The sequence below is a fragment of the Xenopus tropicalis genome, chromosome 3 (assembly GCF_000004195.4).
Source record: "Xenopus tropicalis strain Nigerian chromosome 3, UCB_Xtro_10.0, whole genome shotgun sequence".
Lineage (NCBI taxonomy): Eukaryota > Metazoa > Chordata > Amphibia > Anura > Pipidae > Xenopus > Xenopus tropicalis.
Window position 1 is genome coordinate 63824495 of NC_030679.2, and position 17187 is coordinate 63841681.

At 36.6% G+C, this 17187-nt stretch overlaps 1 protein-coding gene across 2 annotated transcripts in view; it reads left to right on the top strand.

The window, feature by feature from the left end:
* scaf11 (SR-related CTD-associated factor 11) overlaps positions 1-17187 on the top strand; it is a 49171-nt gene that overhangs the window by 14838 nt on the left and 17146 nt on the right. For both annotated transcript variants that reach the window (XM_012959926.3, XM_002932806.5), the window contains exons 5-8: positions 655-755; positions 1158-1219; positions 1768-1805; positions 6462-6562. In XM_012959926.3, the coding sequence (XP_012815380.1) occupies positions 655-755; positions 1158-1219; positions 1768-1805; positions 6462-6562 (302 nt within the window). The remainder of the gene's footprint in view (positions 1-654; positions 756-1157; positions 1220-1767; positions 1806-6461; positions 6563-17187) is intronic.

Consider the following 17187-nt stretch of genomic DNA (forward strand, 5'->3'; position numbering starts at 1 on the left):
GGCTGATTTCATATTCCTTTGAGATCTTTTGAAATCCCCTTCCACACTTATAAGCTGCTACAATCTTCTTTCTGAAGGCCTCAGACAGCTCTTTTCATCTCACCATGGTGTTCACTCTCACCTCAACAATCAGGAGCCCACCAAACTAAATGTCTGAAGTTTAAATAGGGCAATCCTCCTTCAAAATGCTAACTAACAATGTTCTAATCAAGTGCACCTGATGTGATACACCTGTGTGTGATTTGAGCCATTCTAAGTGGGACAAAATGTGGGTGTCCTGATTTATTCCTCACCAGAAATTGCATTTTTGTAGAACTACTTTTTACAGAAGATTTTGAAAAGTCTTTGCTTCAGTTTTAATTGTTTAGTTATATTGCTCGAATCTCCCAGTATTGTTAAAAATGATTAAATATTTGTATGTCCAAGAATGTTACAAAAACACAGGCTTTCATAGGGTGTCCTAATTTTTTTCATATGACTGTACTCTGTGTCTTATCTGCAGCGTTTGTTACTTTTATCATTAACTCGTTCCACAATTTAATTTTGTTTCCAGATAAAATATCCCTTGTGCTATTGTGTCAAGTCTAAAGAATGTCATAAAATAACTTATTTCAGTTTTTCTAAATTGCATATCGTCTACATTTTATATTTCAGATCCCTGTCAAGGTGAAAACTACACAAAGCACAGAACGATATTGCTGTGATAGAAAACAGTGCTGTTCTTTTGGGATTGAAAATGACAACATTTCTTTCAGGTACATGAGTTGTAACTTGCATCAGCAAGGTACTGATATGTTTGCAGATACTACTTTTGCAGCAAAGGGCCCCTTTTGCTACATTAGTTCAATGTATAGGGCTTTTTTTTTTCCCCCACTATAACATTTATGTATTAGTGCAACTTAAATTCTTGGAGGTTATGTTTTCAGTATGCTTATTTGTTTTACATGTTTGTTTTTCCATACATTTTGCATGGATGTCCAGTTCTGTTGCAGCATGAGTTAAACTATACAGGAATATTTCTGAATGTTATCATTTACATTTTATAAAAGACAATTGTATTTTTTTTGCCTACATAATGTTATCTCAGTACACATACTATTTGTGGACTGCTCTACAATGAAAAACATTTTAAGATGCTTCATTCTTTATCTAAACAGAATTGATACAGCTAAAGAAATTCCAGTTCATAATTGTAAAAGCAGCACTTCTGAGAAAAAACGTAAGTTTTTTTTCCATAACTCACCAGTATTTTCTTTAAATGTTTTGTAAACACAATATTTTAAAATGTTAAAATGTGAGAATTATTTTAAAAATCTCCATGAAAATCAGTGACTTTTTATTAGGGCTCTGGCACTCGGTGAGATTATCTCCCTGTTTGCGGCGACTAATCAAAATGCCATCCCACTGGCGATTTACATTTTCGCTGGTGGGATGGCATTTCGGGGAGATTGATCGCCCACGAACAGGGAGATTTGTTGCACGCGACTAATCTCCCCGTGTGCCAGAGCCCTTAGAGATGCACCAAATCCTTTTTTTTTTTTTTTTTTGGGGGGGGGGGGGGGCAGACTCATGTATATTCACATTTAGTATTGTAAATTTTTGTACCTATTGAGAGTTGAAGGTGTATGTATGTATGTTGAAGGTGTATGTTTGCACTAAAGACAGACTCTTTATTATTTTATTCCTGTAAAATGTGGACAAACTAACAGGATTAGTATAATGGTGCAAAATATGCATTAACTTACAGTAACTTTCTTTAACATTAAGGGTCTCTTGCAGAAGAGAAAACTGACCTGAAATTGAAGGTAATTGTTAACTTTTCATTTTGATTTAATGTTAAAAAATGAACTGATTTCATTAGCTACTATCAGGCAGGTCATATAGCTAGAAAGATGTCCTTATCACCTTTACACACACTATGGTCAGTTATATCTGGAGCCAGTTAACCTACATCTGTGTTTGGGAAGGGAGACAAAACTCCTTGTAGATGTTGCCGTGACTGGAATTTAACCTAGGATCCCAGCTCATTAGCAGTGCTAAACAATGCTTCACTGTGTTGCCCCAATATATACATAGGTATGTGAAAAAAGTATTTACACCTTTCCTATTCGCCTATTATTGCATGTTTTGTTTCTTGTTTTTTTTTTTTTAGGAAACATTATCTATCACCCGTATTATTCACTTGTATATTAGCCCACTCTTTGTTTGATAGCTGCATTAACTGACACCTTGTCTTTCGTGCATTAAAGGCTCATTTAAAGGAGAAGGAAAGGCAAAGTCACTTGGGGGTGTCAAAATGTTAGGCACCCCCAAGTGACTTTAATCGCTTACCTTGTACCCTGGGCTGGTTCCCCTGTTTAGAGAGAACAGCACCAGCCCGGGGTACCTGGAGCGATGCGCTTCCTCCTTCCTGCTTCGTTAAGTTGGGACTATGAGGTAGGCGCATGCGCAGTAGAGTGAAAAGCCGACTTCTCTGTTAAAGTTCGGCTTTTCACTCTACTGCGCAAGCTCGCGAAGCAGGAAGAAGGAAGCGCTGCAGCTACCCCGGGCTGGTGCTGTTCTCTCCCAACAGGGGCACCAGCCTGGGGTAAAAGGTAGGCGATTAAAGTCACTTGCGGGTGCCTAGCATTTTGGCACCCCCAAGTGACTTTGCCTTTCCTTCTCCTTTAAGGTCCTCTAAAAGCATTTTGGGACTTTTGGGTGTACTCCAGTCCAAAACTACAATTTTTATTTTCTTCAGTCATTCAGTTGTAGACTTCATTATTTTGCTGCCTGACTCAATTACACTTAAGGTTCAGTTCACAAGAAGGTGACCAGGAATAGTTGTTATTGGGGTTCTGTCGTAATTTTTATGGTATACTTTTTATTTCTAAATTACACTGTTTACATAGCAAATAATTCACTGTACCATTTAAAATGTTCTTCTTGAACCAGCAAATGTGTTTTTTTCTTTAGTTCTAGCACTAAAGTGTGACTGAAGCTTATTAGAGATCACATAGCTGTAGCACCCTGGGAAGTGAAGAATATGTCTAGCCCCATGTGAAAATTCTAAATTAAATATAAAAAAAATCTGTGTGCATTTTTATAAAGCGGATTCCAGTGCAGGATTTTGCTGGAAAGGCTTTATTAGCTGATGCACCTTGAAAAAACATGTTTACCCATTACAGTATTCCTTTAGTTTATTACAGTGCAGAATTCATGGTTCCTTCAATAATGGAAAGTTGGTCAGGTCCTAAGGCAGAAAAGCACCACACTAACATGTTGGAATTATGTTCTAATTGTGTAATGATGTATATGATTTATATTAGACATAATATGAACTGAAAAAGTTGACTTATCTGTCCATAAAACATTGTCCTGGAAGACTTAAGTAACATCCCTTTTTTTTTTTCTAGTGGTCCCTGGGGCGCGATTGCCCAGGGGCGCCATAGGAAAAGCCAGGCACGTAGTTTCAGTAGACCCCTTGCGTTTAGAATGTTTTTATGTTGGTACGTTCCGAAATGTGGGGGTACATAATGGGGCAAAATGCAAGCTGTGTGACGATTTTCAGAAATGTCATAAAAATAATTATGGTTAGCATAGCTTTGTAGTTTGCAGTAGAAAGCTGTATTTACCCGTTTTTGTTTTGGCAATGTGTATTTTCGGAAAATATATAGTTTTTTTAGGGTCTCCATACTGTTAGGGGGTCTTATGGCACATAATACACATACCGGGTTCAAAAACTGCACAAGCCGGAGCGTCATTTGTGAAAATTCATATGCACTATTATTTGGGTGCCCCTGTATGCCACAGTTTGGTAAATCTATGCATATTGGGCATCAAACTGTTCAGTAGACCTCTGGCGTTCCTATTTGGGGTGATTTGCCTTTGTATGCAAGAAATTGTGAGAGATAAATGCGTCAAATTGCAAAATTTTTAGGCAATTTTCTGAAATGTCATAGGAACCACTAACTTTAGGAAAGCTTTGCTGATTGGTACTTTGGTGTTGAAAGGACTCTTGGATTTGTCAGAATGTGTACTTTCCAAAAATATATGGTTTTCTGGGGGTCTCTGTATAGTTAGGGGTCTTACAGCACATAATACGCTGTCAGGGGGCTCTGTATGCAAAAGCTGAGTTGGCAGGCAAGAAATCCATATGCACTATTTTCGTTTTGGGGTCAGTACACACCACAAACTTGGTATATCTTCGCATATTGGGCATCAAACTGTTCAGTAGACCCCTGGTGTTCCTGTTTGGGGTGATTTGCCTTTGAATGCAAGAAATTGTGTGAGATAAATGCGGCAAATTGCAACATTTTTAGGCGATTTTCTGAAATGTCATAGGAACCACTAACTTTAGGAAAGCGCTAACTTTAGGTAAACCTTCTGTTAGTGGAATTTTTGGCCTTGAAATCTAAAGTATGCAGCTTTCTGGAGCAGTGCTTTGGAAATATGGTAGTGTACTGCTGGAAGTTTTTGTCCTATACAAGTAGACATGGGGCTTTCCAAATCCGTTGTATTTTCATGCATAAAATAATTTGTTTCTGGTGTAGGTGTCTATATTATGAAAAATAATATTTTTTTTTTCATTGTCGACCCTATATCTTGTTTCAAAATATGGTAGAATTTTTATCTAAGGCCCCTAAAGTGCAAAATGTTCAAAAACTGTCTGGCAGTAGAAGTTCCGCTTTGACCAAAACGGCTGGCAGTGAAAGGGTTAATAGAGCTGCTCCAGCAGATTCCTGCATTGAAATCTGTTTTTCAAAGTGCAAACACATTTTTTTCTATTTTCATTTTGAAATTTCATATGGGGCTAGCAATGTTCCTCATTTTCCTGGGTGCCACAGCTGCGCTACTAGTTGGAGTGATATCAACCCCTCCCTTCCTCCCCCAGCAGCCGATCAGCAGAACAATTGGAGGGGTCACAAGACAGCTAAATCCACAAGCATAGCATTAAAAATAATCCATTATGTTCACCACAAGCCTTATTCATTGAATTCAAGTAGAGAAGGGGGTTATGCTGCATCCATGAAGGAGGCAAATTAGGGCTCATTTTTAAAGGACAAGTCAACTTAAATGTATTTGTTTTTATAACTGTTATTAAAAGCAATATTTGTCCTTTTCTAGTCTCTGCCTTGGTGGCTCTGACTGTTGATAGACCACAGAGACCTTATCCGCACACCCTCTCTCTCAAAAATTATTTTGTCCGGTGCACACTGCTAGAGGGATCGGCACCCTCCAAATATACTACAGCAAGAAAAAAGCATATGGCACTCAGGACTACAAACCAGGGTAATACCCTTTTAAAAGTTTATTGCGGAGGTGCACCTCCGCAATAAACTTTTAAAAGGGTATTACCCTGGTTTGTAGTCCTGAGTGCCATATGCTTTTTTCTGGCTCTGACTGTTGAAACAGTGTAACAAAAGGCAGCAGACTGACAGACCTGACAACATTGTTTAAAAAGTAACAACCAGGAGTTCAGCAAATGCTGCTTTCAATAGCAATTACATTTACAAATAACTTTTAAAACACTAACATTTTTCAATACATTCACATTGGAAGGTTGCATGAAATTATGATTTCTTTTATTAGGCAAAAAAATTATTTTTGTGGTTATGTCCTTCAAACACTGGACAAATTTGCACCTGTGCAGTAACCCATACCAACCAATCAGTAATTAGCTTTTTTTTTTTTTTTTCTTTAGCCATCTGCAAGTTGAACAGTAAAATCAAACATCTTATTGGTTGCCATGGGGTCCTGCCCAGGTGCAAATTTGCCCATTGTTTATTAATGACCCCCCCATTGTGTTATAACCATCTTTTAGTATAATATTCCTCCTTCATTACAGTGTGCCAAAAAAACATTTTACTTAAAAAACATTGTATGTCTAGATTTAAATAAGTGCTGGACGTATCCCTTCATCCTCAAACAGGAAATCGTTATGGTATTGATTGACATCCAATGCTCTTTCTTGTCCCTTCTTCAAACCATAACTAGTGATGAGCGAATCTGTCCCATTTCGCTTTACTGAAAAATTTGAGGACTGGCGGAAATGACGTGCGTTAAAAAAATTGCCATGCACGTCATTTTGTTGACACACGCAACAAATTTGTTTTGACCCTGTCATTATTTTGGCATGCGTAACAATTTTTTGTTGTGCTGCCATTTTTCCTGTAGCAAATTTTTGTGCCCATTTTGTGAAAAAAATCTGCCAAAAACACGCAAATTTGCCATGAATCCATGCCCTCAATGAGGAGGACTAGAAAGGAAGTAAGTGAAATAGGCATTTTCAGGATTTTGAACAAAAAAAATTACATTGAAAAGGTATGCTAAATATAGTGCTACTTTAGTTATATGTAATGTATTATCTATTTCAACAATGCACAAAATAAATTTCCCTTTTTAAAGTGAGCTCAAATAATAAAGTAATGAAGCTATGGTTTGTGAAATCTGCCAAATGAGTGATTCATTTTTCCTTTTAGATCAAAAGATTAAGCTGGTCCAGTGCTTGTTGCTCTGGTGGCTTCTCAGACATGTATCCTCCTGCTCACCTTCCTGATACACCTAACCATGTTACTAGTGGGTAAGTACTGTTTGAAATAAATATGGCTTTGCATTTGGTATTTTCTAAAAGTGATTCTGTATTATCCTATTATGCTTCTGCAGTCACAAAATATAAAACCACTGGTTGAGTGGTTGTAATATAAGATCACAGAGAGCATACTAAAAACAGAATTTTGAAAAATGTGCTCCTTTTCACATGCACATGTTCCATAACTTAAAGCAGATCAAACATTTTCTTCAGTAGCACAGTTAAAACTCATTATTTACTAAAATTGGCCATCACATATTAATTTTACGGTTTATTTAAACAAATTTTAAATTTTGATTCTGAAACATGCAATAGACCAATATCAGAATATCATAAAAATCAGAATTACCAGCGGTGCATACAATAAAACACTAAGGTTGTTATGTAATAAAAGGCACTGTGTTTGCCCAGATGCAGTAACCAATGAGCAGGTAGAACTTACTGGTCACCTGTTTAAAAGCAAGCATTTTATTGCTTGCTATAGGTTAATGCTACCGGGCGATCTTAGTGACTTTTATTACATATGGGGGTCAGTCTACAGACTCTGCTTTTACTGCTGGTTAACCTGGAATGTTTAGTGTAGTAGGTGCTGCATTTTAGTTATTCCAGGGCCCTTATTTCTGACGCATCTCCATGAATGTTTTAATTTTATAGATGATGGTAAAGTAAAAGTGTTAATTAAATGTTCTCATTTGTTTTCGCATAGTCTTAATGTTATCACTGCCATGTATATTTTTGATCTCTTAGGCACACTTGAGAATTGTGGGTGTAATAGTTCAGAATAACACTGCAATATCCTTGATAGACTTCTTTGTTAGAGATGCATTTTGATGAAATAAACATATTTTCCCATTGAATTAATATTGGCAATTTGGCAATTTTTTTAACAAAAATGCACAGTTTCCAAAATATTTACCTGGCAGGACTGCACTGCTTACCACTTACACTGGCACAGACCATGGGGGTGGTAAGCCAGCTTTGAAAGATCCTGCCTGTTCCAAGTTTAACTTGAGAGTGCAGTTATTAGTTGCTACTGCATATGCCGCCTTCATTTCATGTCCTTGATCTGATTGGCTTGTAATTCAGTCAATCGTGTGCCCCCCCCCCCCCCAAAAAAAAAATAGTTGATTCTTTGTGGTACACTGGCAGAATAAATGGGGTAAGCTCCCCAGCCAAAATTTGTTTGAGTGCAGTCTCTATTTCTGCTTTTTTCTATACACTGGGCTGTTTGGGCCACTGAGTACCATAAGTATAAGGCGATTTCAGTGTAAGTCTATTGGGGTGCTCTTTCAGGCACTTTTTACACCAAGTTTACCCCATGTGTCATTACTTTTCTGCATTACCCTTATTTACTCAATTTAAATTGATTTAAAAAAAAAAAAAAAAAAAAAAAACATATTGCCAACTTCAATAAAATCTGTATCATAGTGAAATCTTTATATACAGTTGAAACATTTTTGTTAAGTTTGGTGGTAACATCACTCTACGCAAGCCATATTTAAGGCATACAAACTGGTATGTAACAACAAAAACTGAAAATGACCTATAAAGAAGATGAAAATAAGATGGAAAAAAAACATGACTACACATATGGGAGTTACAAAGGCAGATTATAAAAAGGTGAAAACTATAAAATGGGAGTACATAAAGCATTTAAGGAATAAATTTAAGTAAAATTTTATTCGCATATTCTTTCTTAAAACTGCAAGCCAAATAAGCCATCGTTGTGACCACTAGTTAAACTTTTGGCTTTATGTATGTACTATTCCTTTAATTCATAATCTTGCTTGTGTCGGTTTCTAAATTCCTTTAATTTCTTTTAGCTGTCTAAGCAAAAAACATCTTTTGTGCGCACAAAATTATCAATAGTATAAAGAATAAGTTCTAAACCACATATTTTAACATAAAATTCTTTGTGTGCTGGCCTTAATGTGTCTACTTGTGAAACGGATGTTATAGGTTTGTTTAAAAACTTTAATAAATCTCTAAAAGGAAACACTGCCTGATGGCACATTGCTAAATTCATCTAGAAAGGTATATAACTGCACAGCAATCTGATAAAGCAAAGGATATATACATATATAAAAGTAACAGTGAACTTGCTGGTTTTGAAGAAAATTGCAGACCTTTAGGGGGAGATTTATCAATCCACGAACGGCCTGATTGTTTGTTCGATCGGACCGTTCGTGTTTGCTGCGACCTTTTCGTACCTTGCGTATTTTCGACGATTTTTTAGTTATGTAACGCGACTTTTTCGTACTGTGCGTAAAAAAAAAAAAAACCGCGACAAAATCATATTGACGCAACGAGTACGAAAGTTTCGGATTCATTCAAACTTCGGTATCATGACTTTCCTTGGGCCAGGTTGGAGGTGCAAGTGCCATTGATTCCTATGGGAGGCTTCCAGAATCTTGCACAGAAGGATCAAAGTCGGAAAGGTTTTCCTGCATTTTACGTTCAGATACGAAAATTTTGTGACTTTCGGATCACCAATACGATATCGTGACGAATACGATTTTTTCGTAAGCATATTTGTGATATTTGCGATCGTATCGTATATCGTATCCAATCCAAATTTTTCCCATTCGGGATTCAAACTCACGTTTTGATAAATCTGCCCCTCAGTGTTATGATTAAATATAGTGTCAAATTTCTGGAACTGGAAAGCTTAATTAAATAGAGAAGCTTTTTATCTTCTGTTACTCTAATGGTGGTGCTGATATTTGCTTAAGAAAAAAATGTTGGCCCTTTATGATAAATAAATGTTAAACTTTTGTTGCTTGCCCTTTCTTATAAGCCACCTAGCAGCAGGTTAATTCATACGGTTCTATTTCAATCACAAAGGGACCATAAACTTTCTTACAGAAATACTTACTGTATGATACACATTGTTCTTTGTGTATCTAGTTTGCAGTGAAGTGATTTAACATATCAGGTTAACTATTTACAAAAAAAGTACTACAAAGTAATATCTTAATCTGGAAAGATTGATTTTGGTTCAAAAGCTGTTTACTTCTATGGTTATGTTGCTTAGTGGCTCATACACCAGACAGCTGCTTTTGTTGCTGCAAATTTTCACTGGAGGTATTATTGCCTGCAAAAACACAAAAATTATTTTCTATCACTTCCCACTGTGAAAAATGGGAGCCTCTAAGACTGGAACACTGCAGGCATCTCTAGCACAGGCTGTTGGGCTGTATATTAAAGCACATTACTGTTGTGATAGTAACAATATAATGTAGTTTGGCAGGGGAACAAAAACTATTTCTAACATTACATGATTGTGTTGTTGCCATCTTAAACCAGATCTTAGTTTTTTCTTGCAACAATGCTTTCTAAAGGGTATCTTGTAAAACTTACTATAAAGTTGCCAAGAAAAACCCAAGTAGCTAGTTTAATTAAAAATACATTGTTTATGCTGCCTACATATTTTCAGACAATTTTAGACGGCTGAGGTTTTTGGCAAACAATTGCTTGTAATGTTTAAGCTGATATTACTACATGGCGCTTTCCTACATTCAGCACCTACAGTGTTGCCCTTTTGTCACTGGACTGGGAACTGTCCAGCAGTGTACATTGCCTTCCGAGCATTTCCCCATAGACAAGGGAATCATTTTGTAGGAGGCTGACTAAAAAAACTTCTGGTTGGTTGTTATAATTATTCTTTAGCTTGCCTTACCCAGAAGATTGTTGATCTTTATTAGTCTGGAAGGGCATATGAAGTGATTTCGAAGTGCCCATCCTTATTGTGATCTATTTTTTTTTTTTTTTTAAACAATTTCCCAGTTTCTAAAACCTACATCTCAATAGGTTTTAGGTCACAATTTCCAAGAGTTAATGAATCCCCCCCCCCCCTTAATTTACTTTATCTTTAATAAAACAGTACCTTGGACTTGATGTTAAAACCTCATATTGGTGGCAAAATCCTGTTGGGTTTAAAGTTTAAAAAAGTTTAAACGTTTTTTAGCAGACTTTTAAAGGGATTCTGTCATTTATATGGTGTAATTTTCATTTCTAAATTACACTGTTTACATTGCAAATAATTCAATCACATTTTTTTTAGTTGTAATATAGTATGTTGTAGCCAGTCTGAGTCTGAGCTTTCAGAAAGAGCCAGTGCAAAAATAACAGGAACGTTGCAGTTTATTGATCCTAGATGGGGCAAACTAATTAGTTTTATTATTCCAGTGTTACTTCTTATCAGTACTGTGTCTTGTTTTATTATTATTCACTTAAAATAATATGCATTAATGCTGAAAATCAGCCTTGGAAAAAATAACTTTCATGTAACTGTATTTAATGGACAAGGGTGGTTAGTTTACATTTGATATTTAATTATACACTTCGATGGGTGCTGTTTGAATCATTGTCGGACCTTTTTGGTGACCGCTGTATTGTAGATGCAATAAAGAATATACATTTAAAGTAATACTGATCTCTAAATTTATTGCAGACTTTTGTTCATAACAAAATAAACCTTAAATAATCGAAAAACTTCCTTTGCACTTGAAACTTCACAAACTTGCTCAAAACCCTCTTTATCGTGTCACCATCTATACATCTCATAATAGGCTTGCATTTCTTACTATTGAGTGCTATTCTGATATTCACTGAGAGCTGCTATCTTGCTACCTTCCCATTGTTCTGCTGATCGGATGCTTGGGGAGGGAGGGGGCTGATATCATTCCAACTTATAGCTCAGCAATAAAGTGTGACTGAAGTTTTGTCAGTTTGCCTGTGAAATGAAGAATATGGCTGGCCCCATGTGAAATTTTAAAATTAACCATAAAGGTTTTTGTTTTGTTTTTTTTTTTTGTTTTGTTTGTTGAAAATGGAATTCAGTGCAGGATTCTGCTGGAGAAACATTAAGTGATGTGTTTTGAAAAAAGAGGTTTCCCCAAGACATTCCTTTTAGAGGGGGGGGGGGAACCCCGAATCCTTTGCGAAAGTTTCGGCTAAATACCGGATGGAATCTGAATCCTAATATCCATATGCAAATTAGAACAGGGTTAAAGAGAACCGTGCACAAAATTTTCAACTTTTGTGTCACATGATTTTAAGGATTTGGATTTGGTTCGACCCAAGGCATTCGAATCCTGCTGAAAAAAGGTTGAATCCTGAACCGAATCCTGGATTTGGTGCATCCCTACTATAATGTTTCTAGGATGTCTTTTTAAAGTTTTTCTTTAGTTTAGAGGTTTGTCTCTGAATTTGAATTTTATTTTGAGCTATGCATCTGGGTGTATGGCTAGGACAAATGCTGTAATTTCGTCTTATAACCCCTTCACATAATCAGAATGTTTATAACCTACTAGTAATGTGTTTTAGTCGGAACAAATTTTTTAAAATTTTTATATTTAGGATTCTCAATACTCCCAAATGGATTTTTTTACACGGTGTGCTAAAATGAGTGCATACATTTCATTTGATTTTAATTCAAATGTCATTTTTGGTATTTTACATTTATAGTATTTTTAATTGATAACTGGGAGAAGGAACTATGATAAATTTTGGGGGAAGTGGCAAAATTAGAAAGTTACATTTCTGGCTTAATAAAGTCAGACTGTAGGTTTTTAATATAACCACAGCTGTAACATAACAAAGATCAGTTTTATTTAAAGTCTCAGTTACTACAGTGGATTTTAAATCTGTTTTTCAGGCACTAACAAGCCAACATATGATCCCCTTGATGATAACTGAAGACTTCACGTTTAAAGTTCTTTTCGGTTGTGAGGAGATCCTCAAGGCGTTTGGAAGATATCACAGCCCTTAACTTTGATGCAGATTTTTGTAGCCTTCCCCCCTTCAGATTCTTTTAGAAATATACATACTCCTTGTGAAATTACAGTTAATGGGGAGCTATTGCAAAATATGAGATTTAATATGAAATATAAGGTAATAAAAAGCTTTCTAAATATAATGAATTAAACCTCTGTCTTCATGCAGGAGTCTGAATTAGATTTTGATTAACAAGTTGGATACATTGGTGCATGCTCTTTTTGCCTAACAGTGTATTAGAGCTAACCCTTTAAAATAACTGACTCTGGCACAAAGCTGCATGTAGAGACAGATTGCTGAAACTGGAATAGTGAAGAGTACTTGACGATTAGAATCATTTTATAGAAGAAGCCTCTTTTTTTTTTTTTTTTTTTTAATGGCCCCAGATTTTGCTTTTTACTGGCATTGATGCCATTTTGTTGCTGTCCCATTCAGGCAAGCTGAATTTAATTCTTACTTATATTCTTTCCCTAATTTAATGCTTCCTGGAATTTATGCTGTTTTGATTCTCTCCCCTGGGAAACGTAAAGTTCTACTGTAAAGTAATGAAAATTACACAGGGCAGATTAAACACATGGAATGCATTTGATTGCTTGAGACAAACTGAGAAATGTGCAAGACTTGATGGAGAGCAAACCATTGCACATCTTAAGACCTGCTAGAAACAGGCCTGTGGTGTAATACTGTAATATTTTTAGATAGCAGTTAAAGTATATGAAAACCATATACTTTCCATTGTAACGCTGTTCTAGCTGTGCATTCTCGTTTAGAAAAATGTTTTTCTTCTCCTCACATCCTCTCCTGAGCTCAGCATAACCATTATAGTGCTCAATCCAAGCAGAATTTATCAAAGTAAGTTCTGCCTGTGTAAGCCTGCATTCTTTACTGAATGAACTTTACTACACACGTGCTGTTTGCAGAAATAAATATCACTGAAGATGTGTGAGAGGGGAAAATGGTCGCCAGGTGAAAGCTGCTATTTGTTTTAGGAAAATGCGATGGTGCTGGTGAACAGAGGACATATATGCAATACAAATGGTGTGGTTTGGATGGGGGAGATGTGCCCAACTTATATACATGGTAAGAAAATGTAGGGCCACATCATTTAGGCCACACCTGTTCTGTTTATTTAACTTTGTTTAACTGTTTACAGACAACTGAGCAGTGTTCACACATTCTCTTGTGGATTGGATTCTGAATCTTATTTTTTTTTACTTTGTAAAAGCTGCATTTATTTTATAGTAATATACATTTTCCCAACTGAAATTAAGTCTGTAAAGGAGAGACTTTGATCTTTAAAATTAAGAAAGTCTAAAATTAAAAGTCTAAATAGCTGGTGCCTCAAATGTCTTTTAAATTCAGAATATCATTTTCTTGTTACTCTACCACTGTTGTAATAAACTGTAAAATAAAAGCTATCCCTGCTTGGACAGTTGCCTATAGGCATTAGTATTTTCAGGTGATTGCTATAGCAGGTACAGGTATAGGACCTGTTATCCTGAATGCTCTGTATCAAGGGTATTCAGATTAAGGGGTATTTCTGTAATGTGGATCGCCATACCTAAAAGTGATACTGACGCTAAAAATTATTTTCAAAATTAGAATGTACATAAAAAGTTACCTCTAGGTCATGTTGATTGTTTTTCACTGATAGGGCTGCTTTTGTAAGTAATTGTTACTTAAAGTTCCTCAACCTGACTGTTTTGCCAACCTGCCTGTCCCTTCTCAGCCTGTATGTTATAGCTTCTAATGCTAACGGCCTACTGCCGCACAAATATGGCTTCCCCCTCATAGAGGAATATGGGGGATCAGATAGCATCGGGCAAATACTTCCATGGCAAAATTATGATTAGCATGTAAAGACCGCTATGATAGATATAAAAAAAGGTTTCATTTCTGGTGTCAGAATCTCTTTAAGTCTACTAAAAAATCAATAAAACCTGGTAGGATTGTTTTGCCCCCAGTAAGGATTAATTATATCTTAGGTGGAATCAATACTGTTTTTTTATTACTACAGAGAAAAAGGAAACCAATTTTAAAATTCTAAAATATTTGTTTAAAATGGAGTCTATGGGAGACGGGCTTCCCGTAATTTTGTATAATTCTGAGTTTTCTGGATAACTGGTTTCCTGATAACTGATCCCGTTCCTGTAATTGGGAGTGAATCTGGAGTAGCCTTCCAATCTGCTAAAAACCACGGATGCCATTGTTCTCCTGATTTAGCACTGGCTATATAGCTTAAAGGGGACCTGTCACCCTAAGAAATAGCTCCAAATTATTTTCTATATTAGCTGAGCAAAATAAAGTTCACTTACTCTATATAAATAATATAAATCTTGTTTCATTCCGTCGTAGAATTACTCAATCAAAGCAAGCAGGCAGGCACCATTTTGTGGACACTTTTATGAAGGCAAACTTTGTATCCTGCCAAAATCTTGTGTATGTGCCAGAATGGGGGACCTGATACCCAGGCCCATGCACTGGCTACACAATTAGATGGTGAGGAGGGAGGGGAAAAGTGAGATGTGCAGTGACATCTAGGTAGTGCTGAATGGAAAGCTAAAGTTATTGTCTGCCCCGCCTCTATGCCTAAGGCATAGAGGTGGGGCAAGCAATATATGATTGACAGCTGGGATTTTTAAATGCCTTTATAATGGGTTTGGATGTGTTAATATAAAAATGAATTTGGGTTTCATGTTTAATTTGAAAAGGACTTTTATTATACAGCTTTTTATGTCTGGGTGACAGGTCCACTTTAAGTATTTCCCATTAAGGGGCTAATGAAGTATAGGCAGGTATAGATGATTTCACTGCTGCTTTCACTATGACCACTGTGGGCTAAACAGTGTGGAATTGTAGCACTAAAGTGATTAACCATTTTGGTGGCTGTTGTACACGGGGTAAATCTTTGCTAAATAGTAAATAGATTAGATGGGTTAATCATCAGAACTTCAGTGTTTTTTGTAATGCAGTTCTTTGGGGACCCGCATCTTAATCAGGAATCGGCACGGTGACCCTAATGTTAGTAAGTAACCTTTGAATTACTATTGGCTATTGTATATAGCATTTTTACTGTAATACAGAGAATCCAATTTTTAGGCTGGAAGCGAGCAGATACCCCTACTTAGGGGCACATTACATCAAAATCCAGCACTGTATACAGTCCATCTTTGTACTGTTTAGGTGTTGAGTGGTAATATTCTGTTATACCTCGCACTATCACTTTGTCTTAATCATAAAATGGTCCTTTTACTATCGCTATCAGCCTTTGAGTGTAAGTAATATACAGTAAGAAAAACTAGGATATGATGTCAGGTGTCTTTCCTATAAAAAAGATGGCAAGCCCAAATCTAATAATGCAAATCTAAGACAGACGGTAACCAAGGTTGCTCTTCTTTCTTCAGAATTTTGGCTTTTAAGATATGTAAACCTTTAAAAAAAACAAAAAAAAAACCCCTATGGGTGCTTTTCTAAGCACTTTTGCAATTTACTTTGCTTTGTTTTTTTTTCAAAGCTATTATGTTTTTCATGAACTGCTAAATAAACTGTTGAATAAACTGCCCAATGTACAGCGTAGCTTGTCCAAATATGTATGTGTGCAAAGCAGTAAACAATAGTACAATCAGTTTGAAGTAGCAACACCCCAAATACATTCTATAAAGCAAGGCAATGGTTCCTGACACCCCAGACTTCCCTTTGCCCTTGTAAAAAGCAGGTTACCTAAAGGTTGGAAAAGGTTTCAACGTTGTATAGATCAAAATAAACTCACAAATAGTGTGCATTGCTAAACATGCTCCCATGATCCACCTAGGGGGTAGATGTGAGGATAGCACTAAGGCAGACAAGACTTGCAACTGGGATGCAGGCATGGTTGCCAGAATGCTTAGGACCTCGGGTTTTCTGGATAAGGGTCTTTCTGTAATTTGGATCTACTTAAAATTGAGGCTACTAAAAATCATATCTTATTTAAATAGACCCAGTAAGATAGTTGGGATCAAGTACAAGGTACTGTTTTGTTATTACAGAGTAAATGGAAATATGTTTTAAAAATTTGATTTATTTGAATAAAATGGCTTTCTGGTAATGAGGTTTCTGGATTACTAATCCCATAAGACTTGAATATATAAGGCAATAGGTGCTGGAAAGGACTTGAATTGTGCTCTGCTAGATTTTTCTGAAAGCACAGCACATGAGGTTCTCCAGCAGAATCCTGCATTGAAATCCGTATTTTAAAAACAGATTTTATTTTTGGTTTTATATTTTAATTTTAAAATTTCACATGGGGCTAGCCATGTTTTTTTTTTATTTCTTAGGGTGCCACAGCCATGTGACTTGTGCTCTGATAAACTTTAAGCTGGCCATACACGTGGCGATCCGACGATGTTTCGTACGACCATCGGTCGCACGAAACATCGTCAGATCCGCCACACACCATTCAGGGCTGAATCGGCAGGTAAGGAGGTAGAAACAATAGGATTTCTACCTCCTTCTGCCGATTCAGCTCTGAAGGGAGAATTTTGGTCAGGCGCCTTCTATGGCGCCCGATCAAAATTTTCTAACTTGGCCGATCGGCGAGCCGACCGATTTCAGCAGCTTCCTGCGATATCGGTCGGCTCGCTGACATGCCATACACGCACCGATTATCGTACGAAACGAGGTTTCGTACGATAATATCGGTGCGTGTATGGCCACCTTTAGTCACACTTTACTGTTAATCTGCAAGTTGGAATGATATCACCCCCCTCCCTTTTCCCCCCAGCAGCCAATCAGCAAAACAATGGGAAGGTACAATGGAACTCTGGAACAATGCACTGAGATGGCTGCCTACACACCAATAT